Raw genomic sequence first — 21,230 nt, forward strand, 5'->3', positions numbered from 1 at the left:
ATCGGATTATCTCCAGACTAACCCGAATCGGTTCTCCCAAGAAGCTCTCCGCCTCACGCTCCTTTCTGTCGCATCCCAATTTCTTCCGCCTTTCTCTCGCAAATACTATCGCTATTTTACCCTCGTCCTAAATCATTCCTTTCGAAATATTCTACCACCATTCGCTAATATTGCGCTCCAATTGTCGTCCTTCTCTTACCCGTGTTGGCGTGTTGGCGACGTGCCTCTGTCAGGGGACGAAACTTCCACCCATTGATTCCCCAAGTACATATACCGCAGTGCTGTGAAAACCACGTTGCGCATCCGACCGCTCATCGATCTTTTGGATTTACCCCGTGATGCACCGCTGTGTCGGACCTTGAACCTAAAGAACGGCGACATGCCCTGGCGACCACTCCCTCGAATTGCCTTCGGCATCTGCGTCTACCCGTTCCAACCCACCTCCGCCGCCGACCTCCCCCTCGAAATCGGCGACGAACTCTATATCATCGAACAAGGCGGCGCCGATGGCTCGTGGTATCGAGGATATTTGGTCGCGCCTCCGTCGCTACTGGCGGGCTTAACCAGCGTCAAGGGACAGACCCTGGAAGCACGCGTCTTCTCGGGTATCTTCCCGCGATGCTGCGTCGAGGTGCGGGAGGTGCTGGGAGAGGATCGGATGCGAAGTCGGTTGGAAGACGCAGCGCCGCTGCCTCCGGACTCGTCGGGACGACTGGAGTCTCGGAACAGCCATGCGGAAAAGACGCCGAATGGCGTGTTGACACCGACGGAGAGCTCGACTCCAACCCCCAATGCTCAAGCGGCGCGAGATCGTAGCGCCAGGCTATCGAAGACGGATGCCGGCGTGCCAAACGGTGCGCAGAAGACCAAACCTAACTTAACATTAGGGACCCTCGCATCTCGAAGGACCACGCGGTCCGAACTCTCCGCGCCATTCACGTTTCCGCTGTCCCCATTATCCGTAGGACCACGCGACCTCAGTTCCCCTCGACCACCGGCGCCGGTACCGATGTTGAAAATTGGAGATGAGACGCCCACATCGACGCAGGAGCCGCTGGTCGACGAGATTGCGTCGTGTCTGCGGGAATGGCATTCCACGAAGCTGCACGAGCTTCTCTTGGCGCGTCGATACCACCTCCTTGACAAGATGTCGAACCTGGTGCAACGACTCGACACGTCCCGCCGACAATTGCTGCACAAGGTATTGACGGATCACGAGCTCTCCATCCTCCGAGAGTCGGCCGTGTGGGATTTGGTCAATGGGAACAAAATGTTGAGTGGGGAGGTCGTGGTCCGCAATCCCTTCCAGGGAGGGAGGATCCTCACCGCGGACGATTCGCCGATCGAGCTCACCAAGTTGCAGTCGATGATGAGTCTCCTGTCCGAGCGGCCTGTGCCGCACGTCGATGAACATACCATGCACCACATTTTCGTCGACATTGCCGGTTCGACGAAGCAGGAAATGCCTCCAGTGACAATTGCGCTCCACCTGTGCACCAAAGCTCCTGGTGAGCCGCTGCGTCCCCTCTCCGAAATGTACGCTATCGACTTCTCCCATCGCGATACATCGGGAGCGGTTGCGGATACGAATCTAAAAACACTTTTTGTCGACCTTGCCTCCACGGACATCGGTGAGGGTGCTGGAAGCGGAAACAACCTCTACCTCGCCTTCAAGATCCTCGCAAACGAGCCCCTCCGATCGCAAGCGGAGTATGCCATGCCGAGGGAGAGCACGTCGAGCAGAGGCGCTCATGGTGTGGAAACCTCTGGCACCATCAAAGGAGGACGGCGAAGTCTGATGTGGGGCCAGAAAGGCCGCAGGCCCGGGGAACCCCTGACGAAGCCAGACAGTCGTCCACCGACCGGTGGTGATGCCGCGAGAGGGTTTCAGGACCCGCCTCGCCCGAGCACCAATCAACGAGCCACCTCCTCCCGCGACAACAAGACCGTCAAGCGAACCGTTGGCGGCGGCATCATCCGCATCGACCAAATCGCCAAACGCAACGGCGACGCCGAAGTGGAGATGGAAGCCTGGGCGCCCTTCATGCCCTGGGACGACCCTCCCGCCGAAGAAGGCTGGGACCCTCTCCTCCCCGAGATCCTCCCCAGTGCGAGCGGCCACTACCGACGCTTCAACGCCCCCAAGTCCCTCTCCCTCTGCCTCCAAGCATTTTCCCACCCGGACGCCGAGTCCCTCATCAAGAACACCCCCACCCTCCTCCACCGCGTCACCCAAACCCGCAAAATCGGCTTCTCCGGCGCCCCCACAAAACCCCGCTCCGACATCTACATCACCCTCTCCTCCGCCTACCTCCCCCGCAACGGCTTCCTTGCCCACCCCAAATCCGGCACCGCGCCCCTTGGCATTCACTCCGGCTCCGCCAACCTGCAACTGACCCTCGAAGTCCGCCGCTCGACCGGCGAGCGCATCGAATCGTGCATCTACCCCGCCTGCAATTCCGCCGGCCACACCGCCTGGCGCACCACCGCCGTCGAGCGCGGGGAGCCCTGGAACCTGACGATCCGCCTCGCCATCGATCCGGAGGACGTGCCTGGCTGCCACATCGTGATGAGCGTCGCCGACGCGCCGGGGTTCCCGTTCGCGCTGTGCTGGATGCCGCTGTGGACCGCCGAGGCCTTCATGCGCGACGGCGACCATTATCTGACGCTGTACAGCTACGACGAGTACACGTCGAGCATGATCTCCGGACGCGGCGCCTATCTCGGGTTGCCGTGGAGCTCGAAGAAGAAGGATGAGACGGTGGTGGGGCCGATGGCCGCGTTGCGGTTGAGGACGTACTTATGTAGTACGCAGTATTCGCAGGATCCGACGTTGTTGGGGTTGTTGAAGTGGCGGGACGAGAGTGGTGAGCATTTGGTGCAGCTGCTTCGGCGGTTTGTGTTTGTGCCGGAGATTGAGATCGTGAAGTTGTTGAACGAGGTGTTCGATGCGTTGTTTGAGCTGCTGGTGGAATATGCCGAGTCGGAAGAGTATGAGGACCTCGTGTTCAATGCACTGGTGTTCGTTCTCGGCATCGTGCATGATCGGCGCTTTAAGTTGGGTCCGTTGGTCGATGGGTATGCGGAGACGCGATTTAAATACCCGTTCGCGACGGCATGCTTGATACGGAGTTTCCAACGGCTCCTCGCGAACCCGACCGATCCAGAGACATCGAGGAAATTGCGTGCCACGTTCAAGGTTGGCTCGCACATCTTCAAGTTCATCGTCAATGCGAGACAGCAACAGGAAGAGAAGGAAGCCGGTATTGGCATAACGAACAGGAAGCCAACGTTCACCAAAGATGTCAAGAACATCTTCAATTCTCTGGAGAGTCTGATGAAGAATCCCGCACCGATTCTGATCGGCACGAAAACTCTGGTGGTCCAACATTTCCATACATGGCTTCCCGAGCTCGCTGGCTGCATGGTTCCGATGGAGATCCTGAAGATCGCGACGAGCTTTATCGACTCCTGTGCAGACGTACAAGGCAAGCTAGTGCTATATCTCTTCGTCCTCATCATCCACCTGGGCCAGGTCCCCGTCTTCAAGCTCCCCGACGTTCGACGACCCCTTCTGACAAGCACCATCCGATGGCTCGCGCCGTACTGGGGCAAGGTCGACACGGTTACCGACCAGTGGAAAGATCAAGTGCGCCTCTGCTGTTCGGTGGTCGCATCGCAGATCAACGAGCTTGGACAGGAAGCGTGCGAATACATCCCGAAGTTGGTCGACTCATACCGAGCCATCCAATCCTCGCCGAGGACGATGAAAAAGTCATTGTCATTGCTCTTCCCAACGACATATCCGTCCCCGTCACGGCCGACCGAGAAGCCGTCAGAATTCGAGGAATCACTGGGCGAAATCGCCGCGGTGTTGGCAGCGATCACGAACCTGCCGACGACCATCCACCTCGACCTCCCCAAGCAAGAACTTGCTGAGTTTCTATTCGGTGCGCTGCAGACGTACATCTCGATCCTGAACGGCGACGCCTTCCCCACTTCCTGGCTCAGCACGCACATCTATCACCACAAATCGACCCTCCGCACTCTCGAAAAGCTTGCCAGCATTCTCATCGACTCCTTCCTTCCCCACCCCGATGACGCCGACCAGTTCAACACCGACCTTTGGCGCGCGTTCTTCGACGCCCTGCTCAAGCTCGTCGGATCGAATGCCCTGGCGCTCGAAACTTTCCCGGAGCAGAAACGTCGAGCCGTCTGGAAAATCGCCGGGGACGTCCGCGAGCTTGGAGCGGATCTGCTGCGTCGAACATGGGAGGCGATCGGGTGGGAGACCAGTGCGGAGGATCGGAAACAATATGGGCTGGAAAAGCTGGGTGGGTATCAAGTGCAATACGTGCCTGGCCTCGTTGCACCGATCGTCGAACTGTGTCTCACCGTGCATGAGGGACTTCGCATCACGGCGATCGAGGTTCTGCAGACGATGATCGTGAGCGAATGGACGCTGAGCCAGGATCTTTTGCTCATTCAGGGCGAGGTGATCGAGGCACTGGAGCGAATCTTCAAGAACAAGGTGCACACGGAGAGCATCTTGCAGAAGCTGTTCATTGGCGAATTGATCGATGCGTTTGAGCCGTTGGCGCGCAACTCCGAGGATGGGCTGTTCGTCGCTGTGAAGAACCTGGTGGCTGTGGTGGATGAGTTGCTGGATCTTCTCGTCGCGGTGCACAGTACCGAGGCGAGCGGAGAAGCATTCCATATCATGGATACGCTGAAGTTGATGGAGTTCTTGCGCGACATGCAGAAGGAGGATATCTACATCCGATATGTGCATCAGTTGGCGAAACTGCAGCTCGATGCTAGAAGCCCGACAGAGGCAGGGTTAGCATTGAGGCTCCACGCCGATCTGTATGATTGGGATCCTCTGACCACGATCGATGCATCCGAAGACCCTGAGTTCCCGCCGCAGACACTATTTGAGCGGAAAGAGCAGCTGTATTTCCAGATGATCAAGCACTTCGAAGAGGGTCAATCCTGGGAGAACGCGCTCGATAGCTACGTAGAGCTCGCGCAACAGTACGAACACAATGTCTTCGACTTCAATAAACTGGCCAGGACACAACGAGCGATGGCGACGATCTACGAAAGCATCGCGAAAGGCCAGCGACAGCATCCGCGGTACTTCCGCGTCCAGTACAAAGGCCTGGGTTGGCCGATGGGCCTCCGCGACAAGCAGTTCATATTCCAAGCCCCCGGTTCCGACAAGTCGGCGACCTTTACGGACCGCATGCAAGAGCAGCATCCCTCCGCGCAGATCATCTCATCCGAAACCGACGACGATCTCGAAGGTCAATACCTCGTCATCTCCCCCGTCGCCGTCCAGAAAGACATCACGCATCCGATCTACCACCGCACCAAAGTTGCTCAGCCGGTACGTGACTATCTCCTCGCCGCGCGACCACATACCTTCACCACCCCCACGCGTCGCCAAGCCAACGTTGAGAATCTCGATAAAACCACCTTCGAAACCGCCGAGACCTTCCCGACCATCCTCCGCCGCTCCGAGATTATCGCCACGCAGACTGTTTCGGTCCCCCCGCTGCACGCGGCCTTGGAACGCATCACACGCAAAACATCCGAGCTCGCGAGCATGGAGCGGAAAGCGGGTGAGGGCGACGAGAGCAACATGACGACGTTTACGGAGTTCTTGATGGTGATGGTGGATCCGAAATCCGAAAATGGATGCGCGAAATACCGGAACCTGCTGCCAACGAGGGCGCGAGATAGTATGGGACTGGAAGACGAGGAGGCCGACGAAGAGCAGGAGGATCCGTTACATGATGCGTTGAGGATGAGCTTGATTGAACATGTGCTGGCGATCAAGCGGGCGCTAGGCGTGTTTTCGAGGTCGAGTTACCAGGCTACCAGGGACGATTTGACGGGCCGTAAGTGATCCCCATTTTAGATACACAATCATCGTACTCACCAGTGGCTCAGGCTTTGAACACACTTTTGCACCAGAACTCGAAGCGCTCGCGCCAGCGTCCAACCCATTCGGTCTGCTATCCGCCCTCGGGTCACCATCCAGCTCATGGCAACACGGCACGCCGCCCGCCACCTTGCGCACCCGTAATGGCACGACCTCAACTGCTCCCGACCTCCCCGACCTGGCCTCCACCATCCTAGAGAAAGAGAAGCGAGCCGACAAAATGAACCGTCTTTCCCTCACCTTCCTCAAGCGCACCAGTATCCTCGACCCTATCAACCGCTCGAACGCCAAGAACACTTCCAACCTGCCCCTGGGGTCCGCCACCGAAGTCAACGGCACGAACCACGCCTATAGTCCCATGAAACGCAGCATCTCGCAGAAGCGTCCGAGCCGTGATGGCGTGGATCGCAACATTTCGGCACTCCCGCAACATGTCCCTGCATCTGCCCCAGCTACTGTCCGCCGCAAGGAATCAATATCGATATCTGGGCGGGGCAGCAGTGGGTTACAAGCTCTGTTCTCGAACAAGCACGATGAGCAGGCGCGCGGTAGTGCGACGGAGGGGGATCGTTCGGGGAGCCTGGGACATGGTGGGCCGGTAAAGGGTGTAGAGAGGCCGGAAACGGGGAGGAGTGGGTCGAGTCATGGTGGAGCGGTTGGAGTGGGAGGACCTGCAAGAGAGGTAGTAAGTGCAAAAGGGGGGACCGTGAAGAAGAGATTTAGTCTCTTGAACATTGGGCGGAAGGCAAGTCAGGCGAGTGTGAAGGGGAGATATGACGATGTAATGGAGGAGTGAGACAATGTCGTTCCTTTTGGTTTTCATTTCTGGTTCTTCCGAACGTTGCTCTCGTCTTGGGATCTGGATCCCGGCAGGGTTCGTCCCGTGAGCGAGCCCCTTTTCTTTTATTTCCCAGATGTGTTACCGCTTAAATTTCCTTTCCTATGTCAGGGATCGTCGTATGGAAGATTTTCCCGTGGGCGAATTTGGCGGCTCGATGGTTGGATGGCGAACACTGTCGAAATACCCCTGAGCTGGCGGTTGTGGTTCGGACTACTGCTTGGGCTGTAGCTTTTCAGCTTGTACGCTTTATTGAAAGAAAAAAAGTCCGGGTATCTCCATTTAGATTATCATCATAATTATTGATTTTAAGATGAACAATACCTTTCTAATGGTGAGTTGAACACTGCGAACCGTCTGCGAGCAACCTGTAACAAGATCGTCTCAAGAGTGGTCAAATAAATATCAACAAGGCCTCCCGCTACAGATTGCTCTTCTTTAGAAGCGCTGACCTTGGGGGGGTACATGCTGTCAGTAGTTATTCTTTGTGCCCTCTTAAAATCATTAATCACACCCAGCAAATCTGTAGCTAAGAAAACCCCCGAATGGAGCGAAGTCGTTGACAGTTCAAGAGACCAAAAGGGAGCCTTGGAAAGAGCTAAGGACCGACCCCTCAACTGCTGATAATGTTTACAGGCCTTCGTCAGTAGAAATTTCGATGCCAATCGTCCAAATATACACGGACACCAGCTCTCAGTGGACGACGTGGTGGCATTCTCAGTCCTTGATTGCTTCGGTGATTACGATGGAAGCGACTCGTTCCTGGATTGGAGACCCATCACCCAGTCTGAATTCACCTGAGCTGCAGGGCCATCTACTAATTGAGACCGGCTCGATTCAGGAGTGACTCCTTTAAATGGTATATGGTGTCCCCAGCATCATAAAACCCCGTTCCACGCTCTTGTCTCATATCATCTTTCCCAGATTGCAGTCTACAAATTTTGACTAGGTGCAGTGTGTACATAGCGAAAACAGTATTTAATAGAAATACAAACGTTGGTATGACATTGATCCGGATCGGAAGGGATCTGCAACATGAAATTATGCTGCAGCCGTACGATTGAAGAGTGGCGACAAGCCATCATACCTTAATTTGAAATCTCTACATGTCGGCCTCTTCTTCAACATCGGACCCAGGCTCCAGTGCATGTCTCAATGCAGCATTCAGGCCCGAAGCGATTGGCATTGTATAAAACAAGACTGGATTGACCACTTAATTGGCCCCCTTCATTCATTACTGATTGTCAGAGAGAGGAGCCTGATTATCAGATACCACATGCACAATGAGGACAACAGACTTGATTTCTTCCAAAATCTTGTACATATACACAATTTCCTTTAGCAATACTATCAGTAATACAAAGTAACAGTCTTTTCAAAACATAATTAATCATCAACCATGCGTAAATAAAAGCGTTCCTTGCGAGTCCCTACTTCTCCTGTGCATACTGTGCCTTGACCTTTTTGTTGTACATAGGCCCAATTGAACAACATCAAATAATCACCGCAAAGTTTAAGATGCAGGAGATGTGGTACTGAGAGCTATCAGCAATGCAGTGGAAAGCCTAGGCATGCTGCAAGGGACAAGAATTCTTATCAGTATCACAGTCTAGTTGATCAATTGATGCGAGTTGGGATAAAAAGAACGAACATGAAACGGACACCACTTTGTTGTCCAATCAGTTATGGTTCCCAAAAATTCCTGTTTTCCTGGGCTTTCAAGGTTAATCGTCAAACAACATCGCTCGCCGAGAACGCCTCTCCCTTCTCTCCCACTTCCGCGTTCCTATCCACATAGATTCTGGATTCCAGCTTCACCCGGCGTGGCGCCCACGACTCCTAACCTAGAAAACCTACATGTCGTCTCCCTCGTGGCGCTAAAATCCGCTCATTCCTGCAGGAACGCTCGCCTGCATGTTTCGACGCAGGGAGCACGTCGCTTGGAGGTAGTAGAAGAGTGACAAGCAGACGGGCTGGGTGTGGCGTGTAGGGCGGCCAAGGAGTGGGAGAGATTTTTTTTATATCGGCATTCATTCCACATGGTGAGCAGGATGTCTTTCTTTGTCGATTCTCGCAGAAGTCAGTTACACTCTCTCGCCCTCTGCTAGAAGTCACTCTTTACGGTCTGTGACCAGTTCATCCATTATACGCTGCCTTTGGTGCACGCTATCAGTCACTCCTTTTCTTTTGATTCGATATATTCCTTGCGGACAAAATGGCTTCTACTGGCAATCTTATTCTCAGGCTGGGCTTGATAGCTGGCCTTTTTACTTCTACTTATGCGACTTTTGTCGTCCAATGTTACAGTCGTCTTGTCGACGACATGCTAGACCACGTTGTCAATCCAGGAAGCACTTCCGGACATCTCCACGCCATCTGCGGTGGAAATGGATTTGCCGGCTCCATGACATTCGATCAGGCGCGCGCATCCAGCTGCAGCAATTGCAATATCAAAGAAGACTTGTCCAACTACTGGACACCGAAGTTGTTCTTCCGAGCTCAAAACAGTAGTTTGATCTCCGTTAAGATCATCGGAGACAACGACTAGGGGAACATGGGAGGGATGGCCATCTACTATCTTCATCGACCTGGGCCTGATAACGACCCTCTCATTCCATTTCCGCCTGGCTTCCGAATGCTAGCGGGAGACATGAACAAACGCACGCCAGGAAACGACTTTGCAAGCCTCGCAGTGCGCCACCGGTGCATCGGTACCAATCAAGAAATAACCAATCTTCCATTGACGAAGTGCAATGGAGGTGTCCGTACTCAAGTTGTTTTTCCGTCATGCTGGGATGGCATTAATTCGGACTCCACTGACCACAAGTCTCATGTGGTGTATCCAGTCGACGGATACTTTGATGGTGGACGATGCCCGAAATCTCATCCAAAACACCTCATAACCCTCTTCTATGAGGTGTACTATAGCAGTGACCTGTTCTCAGACCTGTGGACTGAAGATGGCAAGACTCAGCCATTTGTATTCTCCAATGGTGACACCACCGGCCATGGTTTTCACGGCGATTTTCTCAACGGCTGGAGCCCAGAGACTTTGGAGAAAGCTGTCAACAACTGCGTCGACGGCACACCGAATTGCCCAGAGCAGACCTTCACCTTCTACGAGCAAGGCGACACGCAGAAATGCAAATTACAACAAGTAGTACAGGTGTAAGCACTTGGTGTCATGGATAGCCTTCCGGGGTGTAATCCGATCAGCAACGCCGCTGGTGTACTTCAACAGCCTGCGAATGGATGCAAGCCAGGCTCTGGAGGCCCCATTGCTGCTCCGACTCCCGCTAAACCAGGCACATCTGTGCCTCCAAGCCTACCTCCGGCGAATGTCCCGACTCCGGCTCCTTCGCAACTCCCATCCACACTTGTCCCGGTTCCAAGCGGTCCGACCACGAGCCACTCTGTTCAAGATGTGCCGTCTTCAAAGCCGAACATCTCACTACCTTCAGGGGGTCTACCCGGCCCAGCGTCTCCGCCCGGTGATTCCGGGAAATACACAGACATGTCATCTGCCGGTTGGAGATATTTAGGCTGCTTCCCAGATAGCTCCAACTCGCGCATTCTCAGTGCAACGATGCGTGGCAGCGCTGGCATGACCGTTGAGAAGTGCCTGGCGATCTGTACCGCAGACGGCTTCGGCGTTGCCGGCGTGAAGTGGAGCTCCGAATACTGGTGCGGACCGAAGGTGCCCGTGAAGCGGACGTGCCGGGCTGTCTGTGATTCGCAGTGCAAGGGAAGCAGAAATCAGATTTGTGGTGGAACTGGTGCGTTGGGAGTTTATCAGAAGGTGGTGAAGGAGACGAGAAAGGTTGAGTGGGTTGCATGAAGGAGCCAATGGATTGATGGGGGATGGCTTCGCTTCGATTCTCTTACTTCTGCCTGCAGCACTGCCTTTGCTTCCGCAGTTCCGCTTGGTCGTCGGTGACCGATGACTCAAACTTAGACTTGGACTTTTGATGGCTGGTGAAACGGCTCGTATAAGTACAGTTACCTACCAGTAGATTACAATCCATATCGAAATCCGGATCTTACGCTCCGAGACGTCTAGTACAATGTCTCTTTCCTCAATTCGGATCATTTAAGAAGATCCAAATAATTGTAATATTCTCAGGCGTCCTCGCTGCTTTTTGACTCTCACCCCTGGCTTCGGTCCTCAGAATAGCCTTGCTGCCTGAGGCCTTCAAACATCACGTGCACGCTAAGCATCGCCAAATTTTCCGCGGCCTTTAAATTCAAAGTGCAGCCTCCAAAAGTTTCTGCATCACCCAAAAGTTGTCGAACAATGCGGCTGTATCTAATACGCCACGGAGAAACAGTTGATAATGTAGCACAACTGTAGTAAGTATCTCCTGCTGATCCTTTTGATCATCGCTGACTTCCCTAGTGCAGGTTCACGAGACTCGCCTCTCACGAACCATGGCTTCCAACAGGCAACCAGACTCGGCCAGCACCTCCACAGTCAGGGTGTGAAGTTCAGCCGTGTATTTTCCTCGGACTTGCAGCGCGCAGTCAAGACGGCCGAGCAGGTTCTCAAGCCGCATGCAGAGCAGGATGATGTTGTTCCACATACCAAGGTCGCCTTGATCCGCGAGCAGGACTTCGGTTCGTTTGAAGGGGCGACGTTTCTACCTCGCGCAAAAGCTCCGGGTATCCCGCTCGCTCATGAGGTCGACGCGAATGCCGCGTACCATGTGCCCATGGAGTCGATCGATAGCATGGAAAGGCGGGTGGATGAGTTCCTGGCGGACCACTTGATCTCGGCCGTTCATGGAACCGAACGGCTGGAAAATCAATCCATCGCTGTGGTCTCGCATGGTATAACATTATCGGTCATGTGGGGGAGACTCCTGGCTCGGTTTTTGCCAACGAAATCTGTCGCGTTCCATCAAGACCTCAGCTCCCTTCGATCTCCTCCAAGTCTGGAAGGACTTGGAAATTGGTCGAACACTGGGTATCTAGAGCTTGATCTCTTCCGGGGCCCGGAAACGGTCCTGCGTGGTCTGAAAGAACCTGCACCCGATACAGACACCGAGGTTGTAGCCGAGACGACTGTGGTTATGCAACAGGACAAGGAGAAATCCGAGTCGGTTGTATTAACCCTTGATGGCTGGACTACTACGATCAGAGTCGTCAATGGGCGAGATCATTTGACCGGACTCAAGCGAACTCGAGGCGGAGTCGGCAGTTCTCGGTATGATAAAAATCAGAAGACTCTCGACAGCTTCTTCCAACCGCAGAAGAACGACAATGTCTCTGACTAGCTTCAGCTTCGGCTTCCTTGTTGAACCGCTTGTTGTAGCTTGGTCCTCTCGTTGGAGGCATTGACGATACCAATTGGTGAGTTCCATCTTCCTTCTGCTGTCGCGCCACCCCACAATTCCTATGATGAAGCAAAAAACCTTACAGACCTGTTCCGATTATTTGAAATGCGGACACACCCAATTTTGTTCTCTGAGAGAAATTACCTGCAACACCGTTTTCTCCTCAACTCTGTCGACCCATGCTGACGACCCTCAAAAGATCTAGGAATCGCATTGGCATCGTGGTAGTGTTGAGACATGGTGATGGGATGAGTAATTGCTTCTGCAATTCAGATGAACGGGAGCTACTAGAACTATGAATTAATTGAATACCATATTTTTGATCACATGCTCATGGCGTCCAGTAGGAATTATCTCACCATATGTAATATTGCTGAACAGCTGAAGAGATTGTAAAGTGCACGGCTGAAGCCTCGATTTTTCGCCTTATGGCCTTGGGGCCTTGCCATTCGGCCATTCGCCCATTCCCGCAGCAGCTGCGGACGAGCCACATGCCAGTCTTGGCAATGTTTGGATAGCAACGACATTCAAGCACGACTCGAACATATTGCTGCAAGGCCAGGACTTAGATTAAAGCTGCACCGGATAATTGATTTGTGAACTGCCGTACGAGGCTTTCAAGCACTGTCATTCGTTTCCACCGTTCACCTGCCATTGCCCAAAGTGCGTGGACCACCGAATTGATTGTTTGTGCCCCCATTCCACAACAAACGCACAAGACATCGTCGAAGTGACTGACCTGAAGAATGCCAGATCCCGTCTCCCACAGGTTTTGGTGATAAGCGCCTGGTTTTTGGTGTTCCAAAACTGTATGGTGCACTTTACACACTCTCCATAATGTTCGTAACATGCTCCTCTCTTTCATCTTCCCCCCATCGCCCGACCCCCTCACCTGCTCGCGTGGCTTCTCCAACTCCAAGCCTGGTGGAATCGTCGTCCTGTGTGAATCTCCACGCATTTCATGCAAGCACTGCACTGCGGGAAACCATCATGGGTCTACCGCACTCGCCAGTCAACAAACCTGCAGAGACGCCGCTGCCTACCTCTCCTAATGCACCGACATCAGCGTACTCCAGCCCGCTTCAAAAGAGCTTCCTGGGGGCGCTGCTCCGCCACTACCGCCAGCCCGAATCGAGCACGGAGAACCCAGATGCAGCATGTGATACCGCCGAGATGGACAGTGAGAGCTCACATATGGATTCAAGGCACGCCAACATGAACGCCACCACGGCCGCGGCGCGGACGAAGACGTTTCGACCGCAGAAAGCGAGGAGCGGAACACAGGGATGGCAGTTGAAGCAATTTGCCGACGCGACGCTGGGGAGCGGGAGCTTGAAGAAGGCGGTCAAGTTGCCGGAAGGCGAAGACCGCGATGAGTGGTTGGCGGTCAACGGTATGGCAAAGCAACAGTATATACGAAAACAACGGCTGATGATGAAAGTGGTCGACTTCTACAATCAGATCAACCTGCTCTACGGATCTATAACGGAGTTCTGTTCCCCGCAGAGCTGCCCGGAGATGAAAGCGACGGATGAGTACGTTTCCTCAAAGGCCCTCGACAAGTGTTTTTCGTGGCTGACTGTGTCCCTTAACAGATTCGAATACCTGTGGCAGGACAGCGAGAGCTTCAAGCGACCAACCAAGATGCCCGCCCCTCAATACATCGAACACCTGATGGCATGGTGCCAAAGTAACATCGACAACGAGCAGATGTTCCCCTCCCGAATCGGCGTTCCTTTCCCGAAACAGTTCGGTCCGCAGCTCCGCAACATGGTCAAGCGGCTCTACCGAGTATATGCCCACATCTACTGCCACCATTACCCGGTGGTCATCGCCCTTGGGCTGGAGCCGCATCTCAATACGAGCTTCAAGCACTACGTACTGTTCATCAATGAGCATGACCTGGTGACCGGGAAGGACTTCTGGGGCCCTCTAGGTGATTTGGTGGAAGGGATCCTAAACAGCGATTGAGACTCCTAGATTGTATGACTATGGCGTTATGACGAAGTTTGGGAGTGTAAGCGATGACTATCAGGCATCGTATATTTGTTTTGATTGCGGCATACTGGGTACGACTGGCAGGCGAGCATATTTCGTCTGGTCCAACATTGCGACACGATAACGACGAGAGGACTGGCGTCTGTATTGTAACACTTGAATCACCCTTGAGCAGAGATAACCATTTGTCGAAAATCCCCACTTGAGCTCTAAATGTACTTCTTGTGCCCTGGCTTAATCGTCAAGATTTATAATCTAGCTAGGGTATAACATCACTGTAGCTGGTATGCCGTATGTTATATGTATAATGTAGCACTAGACGACGATCTTGCGAATGCTGGTGATGTAGCATTTGGAGTGGGCAACTTTTACGCTACCATAGTAGTTTCTGTCTAGCTAGACTTTGCTGCTACAAGAGAGCTAGTCTGAACACTTCATGTCCTCATATCCTGGGCTTCCCCTAGGACCATAGCTGGCGAATTAACACACCCATCCACCCTGCTTCGTTCAAGAAAGGGTCCAACATCTGGTCTACCCAAAAGGCCCAATCGTCATCCAATCTCCCGCAACCATATATCGCTCGCGAATATTCCTAGTAGCTAGGATACCAACCGGCAAACTCCCAATCGACCAACACCACGTCGTATTCAGGAGACACTTCATTGCTATAGTTCAGACCCGGTAGCAGGCGGACTATCACGTTCTTCCGTTAAAAGTCGCCGTGTGTGAACGTGGAGGGTTGCCTTGTAGGACTCGAGGAAAGTGTCGTTTATAGTAAGCAACCTTTGTCTTGGGTAAACTGTTGTACGTAGCCTTGTGGGCCAACGCGTCGTCTAACTCCTGTTCTGTTTGGAACGGGCCGGCGATCGAAGCGGATTTGTTATCTGTCCCGAACAAGTCAAGCAACGGGCCGCTCATGGGATTACAGTACCCTCCAGGCGATGGGAGACGGCTTAGAAGGCGCTTGAAAGAGCGCGTAAAGCTTTGGAGCGCGAACCGAAGTGGATCGGTAGTGAAAGACGAGAACCCCTCCCTCGGCGGTCTCAACTTGCCGGGCCGAATATGGCGATGAAATGCGGACCGACGCCGACGACTTTGCGAGTTTCGTAGTCAAGAAACACCTCTTGAGAGGCCAGGATTTCTTCGATGCTTGGAAGTCGGGCGGGAAAAGTTGCGGCATCGGCGTAGAATGGCAAGGAAAGCGAAGGCATGATGCGGTTGTGGCTGATATGCCGGCGACGCTGGAGTCTAGACAAGTTGAAAGCTCTAAAGAGTGAGGGAAATGTTGTGGAATTCGGATAGGCAGCCTGCGTACTCCAGTAACAGTAACCTAAAGGTGAATGTGGCCGTGTGAGTATGTAGTTCAGCCTGGTGGCTAGACAAGTGAGGCGGCGAAGGTTGAGGGTTTCGAATGGACGAATAGGTACCTAGCTTATGGTATTAGACGCAGTTTACATGTTATCCCATCCGCAACGGCCATAAAGCGAAGCTGGTACATTCTTCAAGGAGGAGGGAAAGCGCGGAGAGTTGGTTTGGCGTTTTGGGCATCCTCGACGCTCTCGTTCATCCTTCACATACTATGTGTCATTGCGCCTTGGTAGCAACGAACTCGACAGACTCATGGCAATCCTGGGCACGACGGAGTTTAATAAAGTCCAATGTAGGGTCCCTGGAGGAGCGATTCCATGTTAGTTTACATCAACTTGATATACAATGCCCTACCGGGACCGTGATACCGTCAAACCATTCCCCAAGGATACATACCGTCGGTCTTTCGACCACTGGGGCGTTACGCTCTCCCAGATGAGCATCTAAATCTCCCCAACCCAGCCACCATCCAAATTCCCGTCCATCCATCTCGCACACAAGCACCAACTCCCAGCCGCCGTATCAATGCTTACCGAGTCAAGCAACAACACCGGAAGTCCGCAACGAACCGACTGTCCGACTCACTTTTGTGAGAGTGCATTAGACGATCTTGACCCTTTGCACGTTGCATCCGCAACTTACATAGGTAGTAGCGTCCTCCGCCCTGCGGTCTGCGAGTAACTACCCCACACCCCAGAGGTCATCTGAGGAGTCGAATTCTGATAATAACTGGAGCCCTCGCCAGTCCAGGATCTCGAAATGGGTGATGATCAGAGCCGATAGTGTGACGTCGGCGGCGCTGGGACCGGGGCGAGATAGCGGGTAGTGCTCGCTTGGCTGGGTTAGTGCCTTAGTTGATTACCAAGACGAGTCTAGCCGTTTAGGGATGCGGGAGGCCGATCGTGGTTTGTCTGAAAGTTGAGCATCTTGGCTGGAAAAGCGATGTGAGCGATAGCGAGAAGCTCGAAGGCTTCACAATCCAAATGTAAGCTGAAATCTCAATATAGTCGCTTGTTGATATTTTGGGATGACATCTGGTCAACTGAGCTCGAGCGACACACAACATAATGACCACCAGAGTAGTATCTTGAGATGCTCCCTTCATCCCTTGAGTCCCTTCATCAAAATGTTCCTTGCCGTCGACCTGCAATAAATCATGTGAAGGCCTCGATATCTGCCTTATCTGGAGATCCGACATACCCGACCGCATTGATTCGACAGGGCCCGAATTCCTTCGGTGGTTTCTCCGCATCGTCAAGTTGGCTATGCCGTGCAATGGTCAGCACTCAGCAGGCAACTATGCAGCTGGCTGTAATGGTTGTCGTGAAGGTGGTGTTAGACATGGAAGCTTGACATCGTGCGATGACGTAGGTAACATATATGTTGAAGAAAGGTTCCTATTCAGCAAGAATCTGGCAACACTTCGCTTCGTGGAAATCACGACAGCGACGTTGTCCGGTCAGAAGCATGAAAAGCACTTTTCCTAAACACCCTTCCTTCCCAACGTGCAGCAAGTCGGTAGGGATTAGGGGCACGGAATCTCATCCTTCGGCCTTCCGCTTGACCCGCCAAAGCTATTTAGATGTCTGTCGTTCATTTCCTAATTGAATTGTCGTCGTGACACCGTTGAATCCACTTGGCCAGTGGGATTAGAAGCTTCTCCGGGATTGGCATTGAGCCCTGGCGAAAGCTTGTCTGATTGGCTGATATCCCTGTTCGCTTCTGACGTCAAGTCCCACTTCCCGTTTACCTGAGGCTCACTGCAATGACGATTTTGGGAAGGGATTCGCAGGGCTGGGAAGTAGGTTTCATTCCGTCGCAGAATGCATTAGGTTTGGCATCGCCCGTATTGAGGGAGAATAACATCTGGGACTCGATATCGACGACGGAGGTAGTCGGACGGTCAGGATGGGTTTCTGGGCCTCGAACGATTCATCCCCAGATTCAGGGACCGACTCTGGGGAAGGGGTATCGCGATATGTTGGGACTGGAACACTTTGGCAGGAGTCTGGGGTTAATCCCAATTTGTCCAATGAAAGCCAGCCGTATCTAACCCCCTCACGCGTTCCCCGGGACCCACAAGAGATCAACATCACCGACAGCTGACTGGAGTACTGCTAGCTGGACACTGCATGGAGAAGCCCTTTAGACCTTGCCGTAGTACTTGATTCAAAAGGCCCTGATCGTCCACTTCTCCGCCAAAAGATTCCAAGGTGCTTTTGTCCACTCTCCCTACCCTCGTACAGAAGATCCCCATTGTCGGAGAATTGAAAGGGATTGTTTGTATTCTGTGAATACCAACTCGCGAAGATCGGCGGAGTATCCCTTGTATATATACGGGCAAACCGACGAAGCCCATATCGCCCGCCATCATGGCAGATCTGGAAGAAAAGAAAGCAAGGCGCGACTCCTCCGACGAACGCGCTGAGGACATCGGACCAGATGTTCCTCGAACCCCCCGAAACGCCAGCGTTACCGTCTCCGGCAGGCGGGTGAGCCTCGCCGACCGCGTGCAGAGCAATGTCAACGCGAAGCTCCAAAATCCGCTCGAAGCGTACTCGGATGTCGAGCTGACGACCATGGGCCGAGAATATGCGTTGGCCAACGCCATCGCCGAGCCGGAGGACGTGAGAGCGTTTGAGCTCGGTGCGATCCTCGCGAAGGATGCGGCGATGTTTGAGAACATCGCAGGCAAGGCCACGGAGGAGGAGCTGGATGTGTTGCGTCGTGAGTACTCGCATCGATGGAGCCAGCCTAAGTTGCTGTATTTGGTGATCGTCCTTTGCTCGACATGTGCGGCTGTACAAGGAATGGGTAAGTTGCCCTGTCAGTAATTGTTACCTGGACGACTGCTGACGTCTTCAAGACGAGACGGTCATCAACGGAGCACAGCTATTCTACGGCGCTCAGTTTGGTATCGGCGGCACTGCGCCTCGGGATACATGGCTCCTGGGTGTAGTTCACGCCGCTCCGTATATCTGCGCCTCATTTATCGGCTGCTGGCTCACCGCGCCGCTCAACAACCTGTTCGGTCGACGCGGAACGATCTTCATTACCTGCTTTTTCTCCGCCGTCGCTTGTTTCTGGCAGGGATTCACCAACTGCTGGTGGCATATGTTCGTGGCTCGTTTTGCCCTCGGTTTTGGAATCGGTAAGCTGCCTCGATCGGAACGTCGATCGCAGATTGACTGATCGACATATAGGACCCAAGTCGTCCACCACGCCAATCTTCGCTGCGGAAACCACCCCGCCCGCGATCCGTGGCGCCCTGGTCATGCAATGGCAGATGTGGACTGCCTTCGGTATCATGGTGGGCTACATCGCCGATCTCGCCCTGTATTATGTCCCCGATACTCCTGGCGTTCACGGCCTCAATTGGCGATTGATGATGGGTTCTGCCATGCTCCCCGCCGTCGTCGTATGTTGCTTCGTCTTCCTGGCTCCCGAGTCGCCTCGCTGGTATATGAGCAAGAACCGACATCATGCTGCATATGGTAGCATGGTACGACTGCGATATAACCGGATCCAGGCGGCCCGAGACACTTTCTATATGGCGAAGCTGCTTGAGGTGGAGAAGGAGATCCAGACTGGCAGTTGGGCTATTTTGGAACTGATCAAAGTTCCTCGAAACCGACGCGCCATGCTCGGATCCGAGATCGTCATGTTCATGCAACAGGTGAGTACAATACCGAAGAGTATTCTAAAACCGCGAAACCGAGCTGACTCAACTCCGTAGTTCTGCGGTGTCAATATCATCGCGTATTATTCGTCCTCTGTATTCTTGGACGCCAACCTGTCTGAGGTTAGCTCCTTAGCGGCATCGCTAGGGTTCGGCATCATCAACTGGCTTTTCGCCATCCCAGCTATTTACACCATCGACACATTTGGTCGGAGGAATTTGCTGTTGACAACCTTCCCCCTCATGGCCATATTCCTGCTCTTCACGGGCTTCTCCTTCTGGATCCCCGAAGGCACTGGACGGATTGCTTGTGTGGCACTCGGGATCTATCTGTTTGGCATGGTATACAGTCCGGGTGAAGGTCCAGTCCCTTTCACCTACAGTGCCGAAGCGTATCCTTTGTACGTGCGCGCGGTTGGGATGTCACTGGCTACTGCGACCACCTGGTTTTTCAACGCGGTGCTCGCCGTGACCTGGCCGTCCATGTTGCAAGCGTTCAAGCCCCAGGGAGCATTCGGTTGGTACGCGGCCTGGAACATGATTGGCTTTGGTCTGGTCCTCCTGTTCATGCCTGAGACGAAGGGCAAGACACTCGAAGAGTTGGATCAGGTGTTCAGCGTGCCGACGCACGTGCACGCGGCCTACGGGATCCGGCAGCTGAAATACATCTTCCGCAGGTTCGTCTTGTTCCAGAAGGTGGAGCCGGAACGGTTGTATGAGCGGGAGACATATGAGGGCCAGGATGTAGAGGCATGAAGGAACGTTGCTGAACTCGAGGTGGAAGGTTGAGAGACTTGCTATAGCGAGGGGATGACTTGATATAACTGCAAATACTTAATCATATATGATAGAAGATGCCAGATGGATAAAGGGACTTGGTAGACTCAGCGTGGAATAGCGAAGAGACTTGATGCAGAGGTAAATTTCTATACGAAGACGGTGCTTTACGGTAGATTCGAGTATACGGTAGATACACGGTAGATAGGAATCTACGATGAGAGAAATTCTACGGAGAACAGAATCAACCGTTGATCTACGGTAGATCTACTACTAGACAGCGCGGTTTCCTTATTTGTACCACGGCTTCCTCATTTCTACCAAGCGCCTACCTATTTCTTATCCTGAGTCCCTGAGTTCCTGAGTTCCTGAGTTCCTCTCTTCCTCCATGTCTGTTCCTCTGTTCCTTTGTTCCTCTACATCCTGTCACCCTCTCAAGTCTCAAAGCTATCAGCGTCGATCCTATCCTCCCCGTCAAGGAACACGACGGACACGGCAATGAGGTGTCGTTGGACAAGGATTCGGAAACGCTGCTGTATGTAAACTAGAGCAAGATCCACTTTATGTAGTGCCTGGCGCCAGATAAGCTCAAGATAGCTGGCTGTCATGAGAGATAAATCAGACGGATCGGTGCAATGAGAAGGGCTCTCTGGTGGACGATTTGCTTTATGGATGGATTCTGGTGGCTCGCAAAGCGTTGGATGGAAGGATGGATGGGTGGATTCTGATGGCTTGCAAAGTGTATGATGGATGGACGAGATGAATGGATGGATAGATCGTTGCACTGGTGGCATCAAATGGGTATCTGGGATGATGGGACGCGAACAATACACCGACACACACTCCCTACCGTGGAAGGCAGGTGTATCTACACCGATCACAGGCGCACCGCACTATGTCTGGCCCGCCCAATCCTGGTCGACTCTCAACATGAACGTGGTATTACATGGGAATGACGGGATACAGCGATGTATGTATGATACACAGCTTTCCGATGAGCTTAGCAAAACATTCAAGCAGCATGGGGGCTGCGTGTGGCGAGTATAACATTCCTGCAAGTGAACCGCGTGATGAGTAGTCGATCTGGCAACCGTGGGCATACCGTAGTTCAGCAGATCAACGGTGGATAAACCAATCAACCGTTGATATACCGTTGAATACGTCTATACGTATAATGCAATCAACGGTATAGGCGAAAATCAACCGTTGAATGCGCTATACGAAGATGTGAAATCAACGAGGAAACTTCCGTTGATTCGTATCAACCGTTGATTTTTTTCAACGGTGGAT

The 21,230-nt window shown here is 53.2% G+C and overlaps 5 protein-coding genes across 5 annotated transcripts; all 5 read left to right on the forward strand.

Moving 5' to 3' along the window:
• Positions 1–200: 200 nt before the first annotated feature.
• P152DRAFT_206786 (uncharacterized protein) lies at positions 201–6,918 on the forward strand. Its single transcript, XM_033674377.1, has 2 exons — positions 201–5,903; positions 5,956–6,918. Exons 1-2 carry the CDS (start codon positions 380–382, stop codon positions 6,741–6,743), a joined length of 6,312 nt encoding a protein of 2,103 aa, XP_033530511.1. The 5' UTR covers positions 201–379; the 3' UTR covers positions 6,744–6,918.
• A 2,082-nt stretch (positions 6,919–9,000) lies between these two features.
• On the forward strand, positions 9,001–10,623 carry P152DRAFT_497036 (WSC-domain-containing protein; the record flags this gene model as incomplete). The annotated part of the gene is made up of 3 exons (XM_033682263.1): positions 9,001–9,295; positions 9,347–9,953; positions 10,002–10,623. The coding sequence occupies 3 exons, from the start codon at positions 9,001–9,003 to the stop codon at positions 10,621–10,623; spliced, it is 1,524 nt and encodes a 507-aa protein (XP_033530512.1).
• A 178-nt stretch (positions 10,624–10,801) lies between these two features.
• Positions 10,802–12,449, forward strand: P152DRAFT_206804 (phosphoglycerate mutase-like protein). Its single transcript, XM_033674378.1, has 4 exons — positions 10,802–11,135; positions 11,182–11,988; positions 12,065–12,134; positions 12,318–12,449. The coding sequence occupies exons 1-3, from the start codon at positions 11,080–11,082 to the stop codon at positions 12,120–12,122; spliced, it is 921 nt and encodes a 306-aa protein (XP_033530513.1). The 5' UTR covers positions 10,802–11,079; the 3' UTR covers positions 12,123–12,134; positions 12,318–12,449.
• A 227-nt stretch (positions 12,450–12,676) lies between these two features.
• Positions 12,677–14,326, forward strand: P152DRAFT_462113 (maintenance of ploidy protein MOB2). Its single transcript, XM_033680273.1, has 5 exons — positions 12,677–12,804; positions 12,872–12,957; positions 13,324–13,511; positions 13,560–13,653; positions 13,714–14,326. Coding segments are annotated over exons 2-5 (660 nt in total). The 5' UTR covers positions 12,677–12,804; positions 12,872–12,955; the 3' UTR covers positions 14,090–14,326.
• Positions 14,327–17,717: 3,391 nt separating this feature from the next.
• On the forward strand, positions 17,718–20,147 carry P152DRAFT_206953 (uncharacterized protein). The gene is made up of 4 exons (XM_033674379.1): positions 17,718–18,298; positions 18,351–18,635; positions 18,688–19,160; positions 19,221–20,147. Exons 1-4 carry the CDS (start codon positions 17,857–17,859, stop codon positions 19,917–19,919), a joined length of 1,899 nt encoding a protein of 632 aa, XP_033530515.1. The 5' UTR covers positions 17,718–17,856; the 3' UTR covers positions 19,920–20,147.
• The last annotated feature ends 1,083 nt before the right edge of the window (positions 20,148–21,230 follow it).

The sequence above is a fragment of the Eremomyces bilateralis genome (genome assembly GCF_010015585.1).
Source record: "Eremomyces bilateralis CBS 781.70 unplaced genomic scaffold P152scaffold_30, whole genome shotgun sequence".
Taxonomy (NCBI): Eukaryota; Fungi; Ascomycota; class Dothideomycetes; order Eremomycetales; family Eremomycetaceae; genus Eremomyces; species Eremomyces bilateralis.

Bases quoted from the DNA above. Each gene is read 5' to 3' on its own strand.
- P152DRAFT_206804 (XM_033674378.1), top strand. From the start codon at position 11,080: ATGCGGCTGTATCTAATACGCCACGGAGAAACAGTTGATAATGTAGCA. The intron at 11,136-11,181 runs GTAAGTATCTCC...TGACTTCCCTAG, and splicing joins GATAATGTAGCACAACTGTA to TGCAGGTTCACGAGACTCGC. The intron at 11,989-12,064 runs GTATGATAAAAA...GACTAGCTTCAG, and splicing joins GGCGGAGTCGGCAGTTCTCG to CTTCGGCTTCCTTGTTGAAC.
- P152DRAFT_462113 (XM_033680273.1), top strand. The intron at 13,512-13,559 runs GTATGGCAAAGC...TGATGATGAAAG, and splicing joins TGAGTGGTTGGCGGTCAACG to TGGTCGACTTCTACAATCAG. The intron at 13,654-13,713 runs GTACGTTTCCTC...GTCCCTTAACAG, and splicing joins GAGATGAAAGCGACGGATGA to ATTCGAATACCTGTGGCAGG.
- P152DRAFT_206953 (XM_033674379.1), top strand. From the start codon at position 17,857: ATGGCAGATCTGGAAGAAAAGAAAGCAAGGCGCGACTCCTCCGACGAA. The intron at 18,299-18,350 runs GTAAGTTGCCCT...GACGTCTTCAAG, and splicing joins TGCGGCTGTACAAGGAATGG to ACGAGACGGTCATCAACGGA. The intron at 18,636-18,687 runs GTAAGCTGCCTC...ATCGACATATAG, and splicing joins TGCCCTCGGTTTTGGAATCG to GACCCAAGTCGTCCACCACG.
- P152DRAFT_206786 (XM_033674377.1), top strand. From the start codon at position 380: ATGCCCTGGCGACCACTCCCTCGAATTGCCTTCGGCATCTGCGTCTAC. The intron at 5,904-5,955 runs GTAAGTGATCCC...CCAGTGGCTCAG, and splicing joins CAGGGACGATTTGACGGGCC to GCTTTGAACACACTTTTGCA.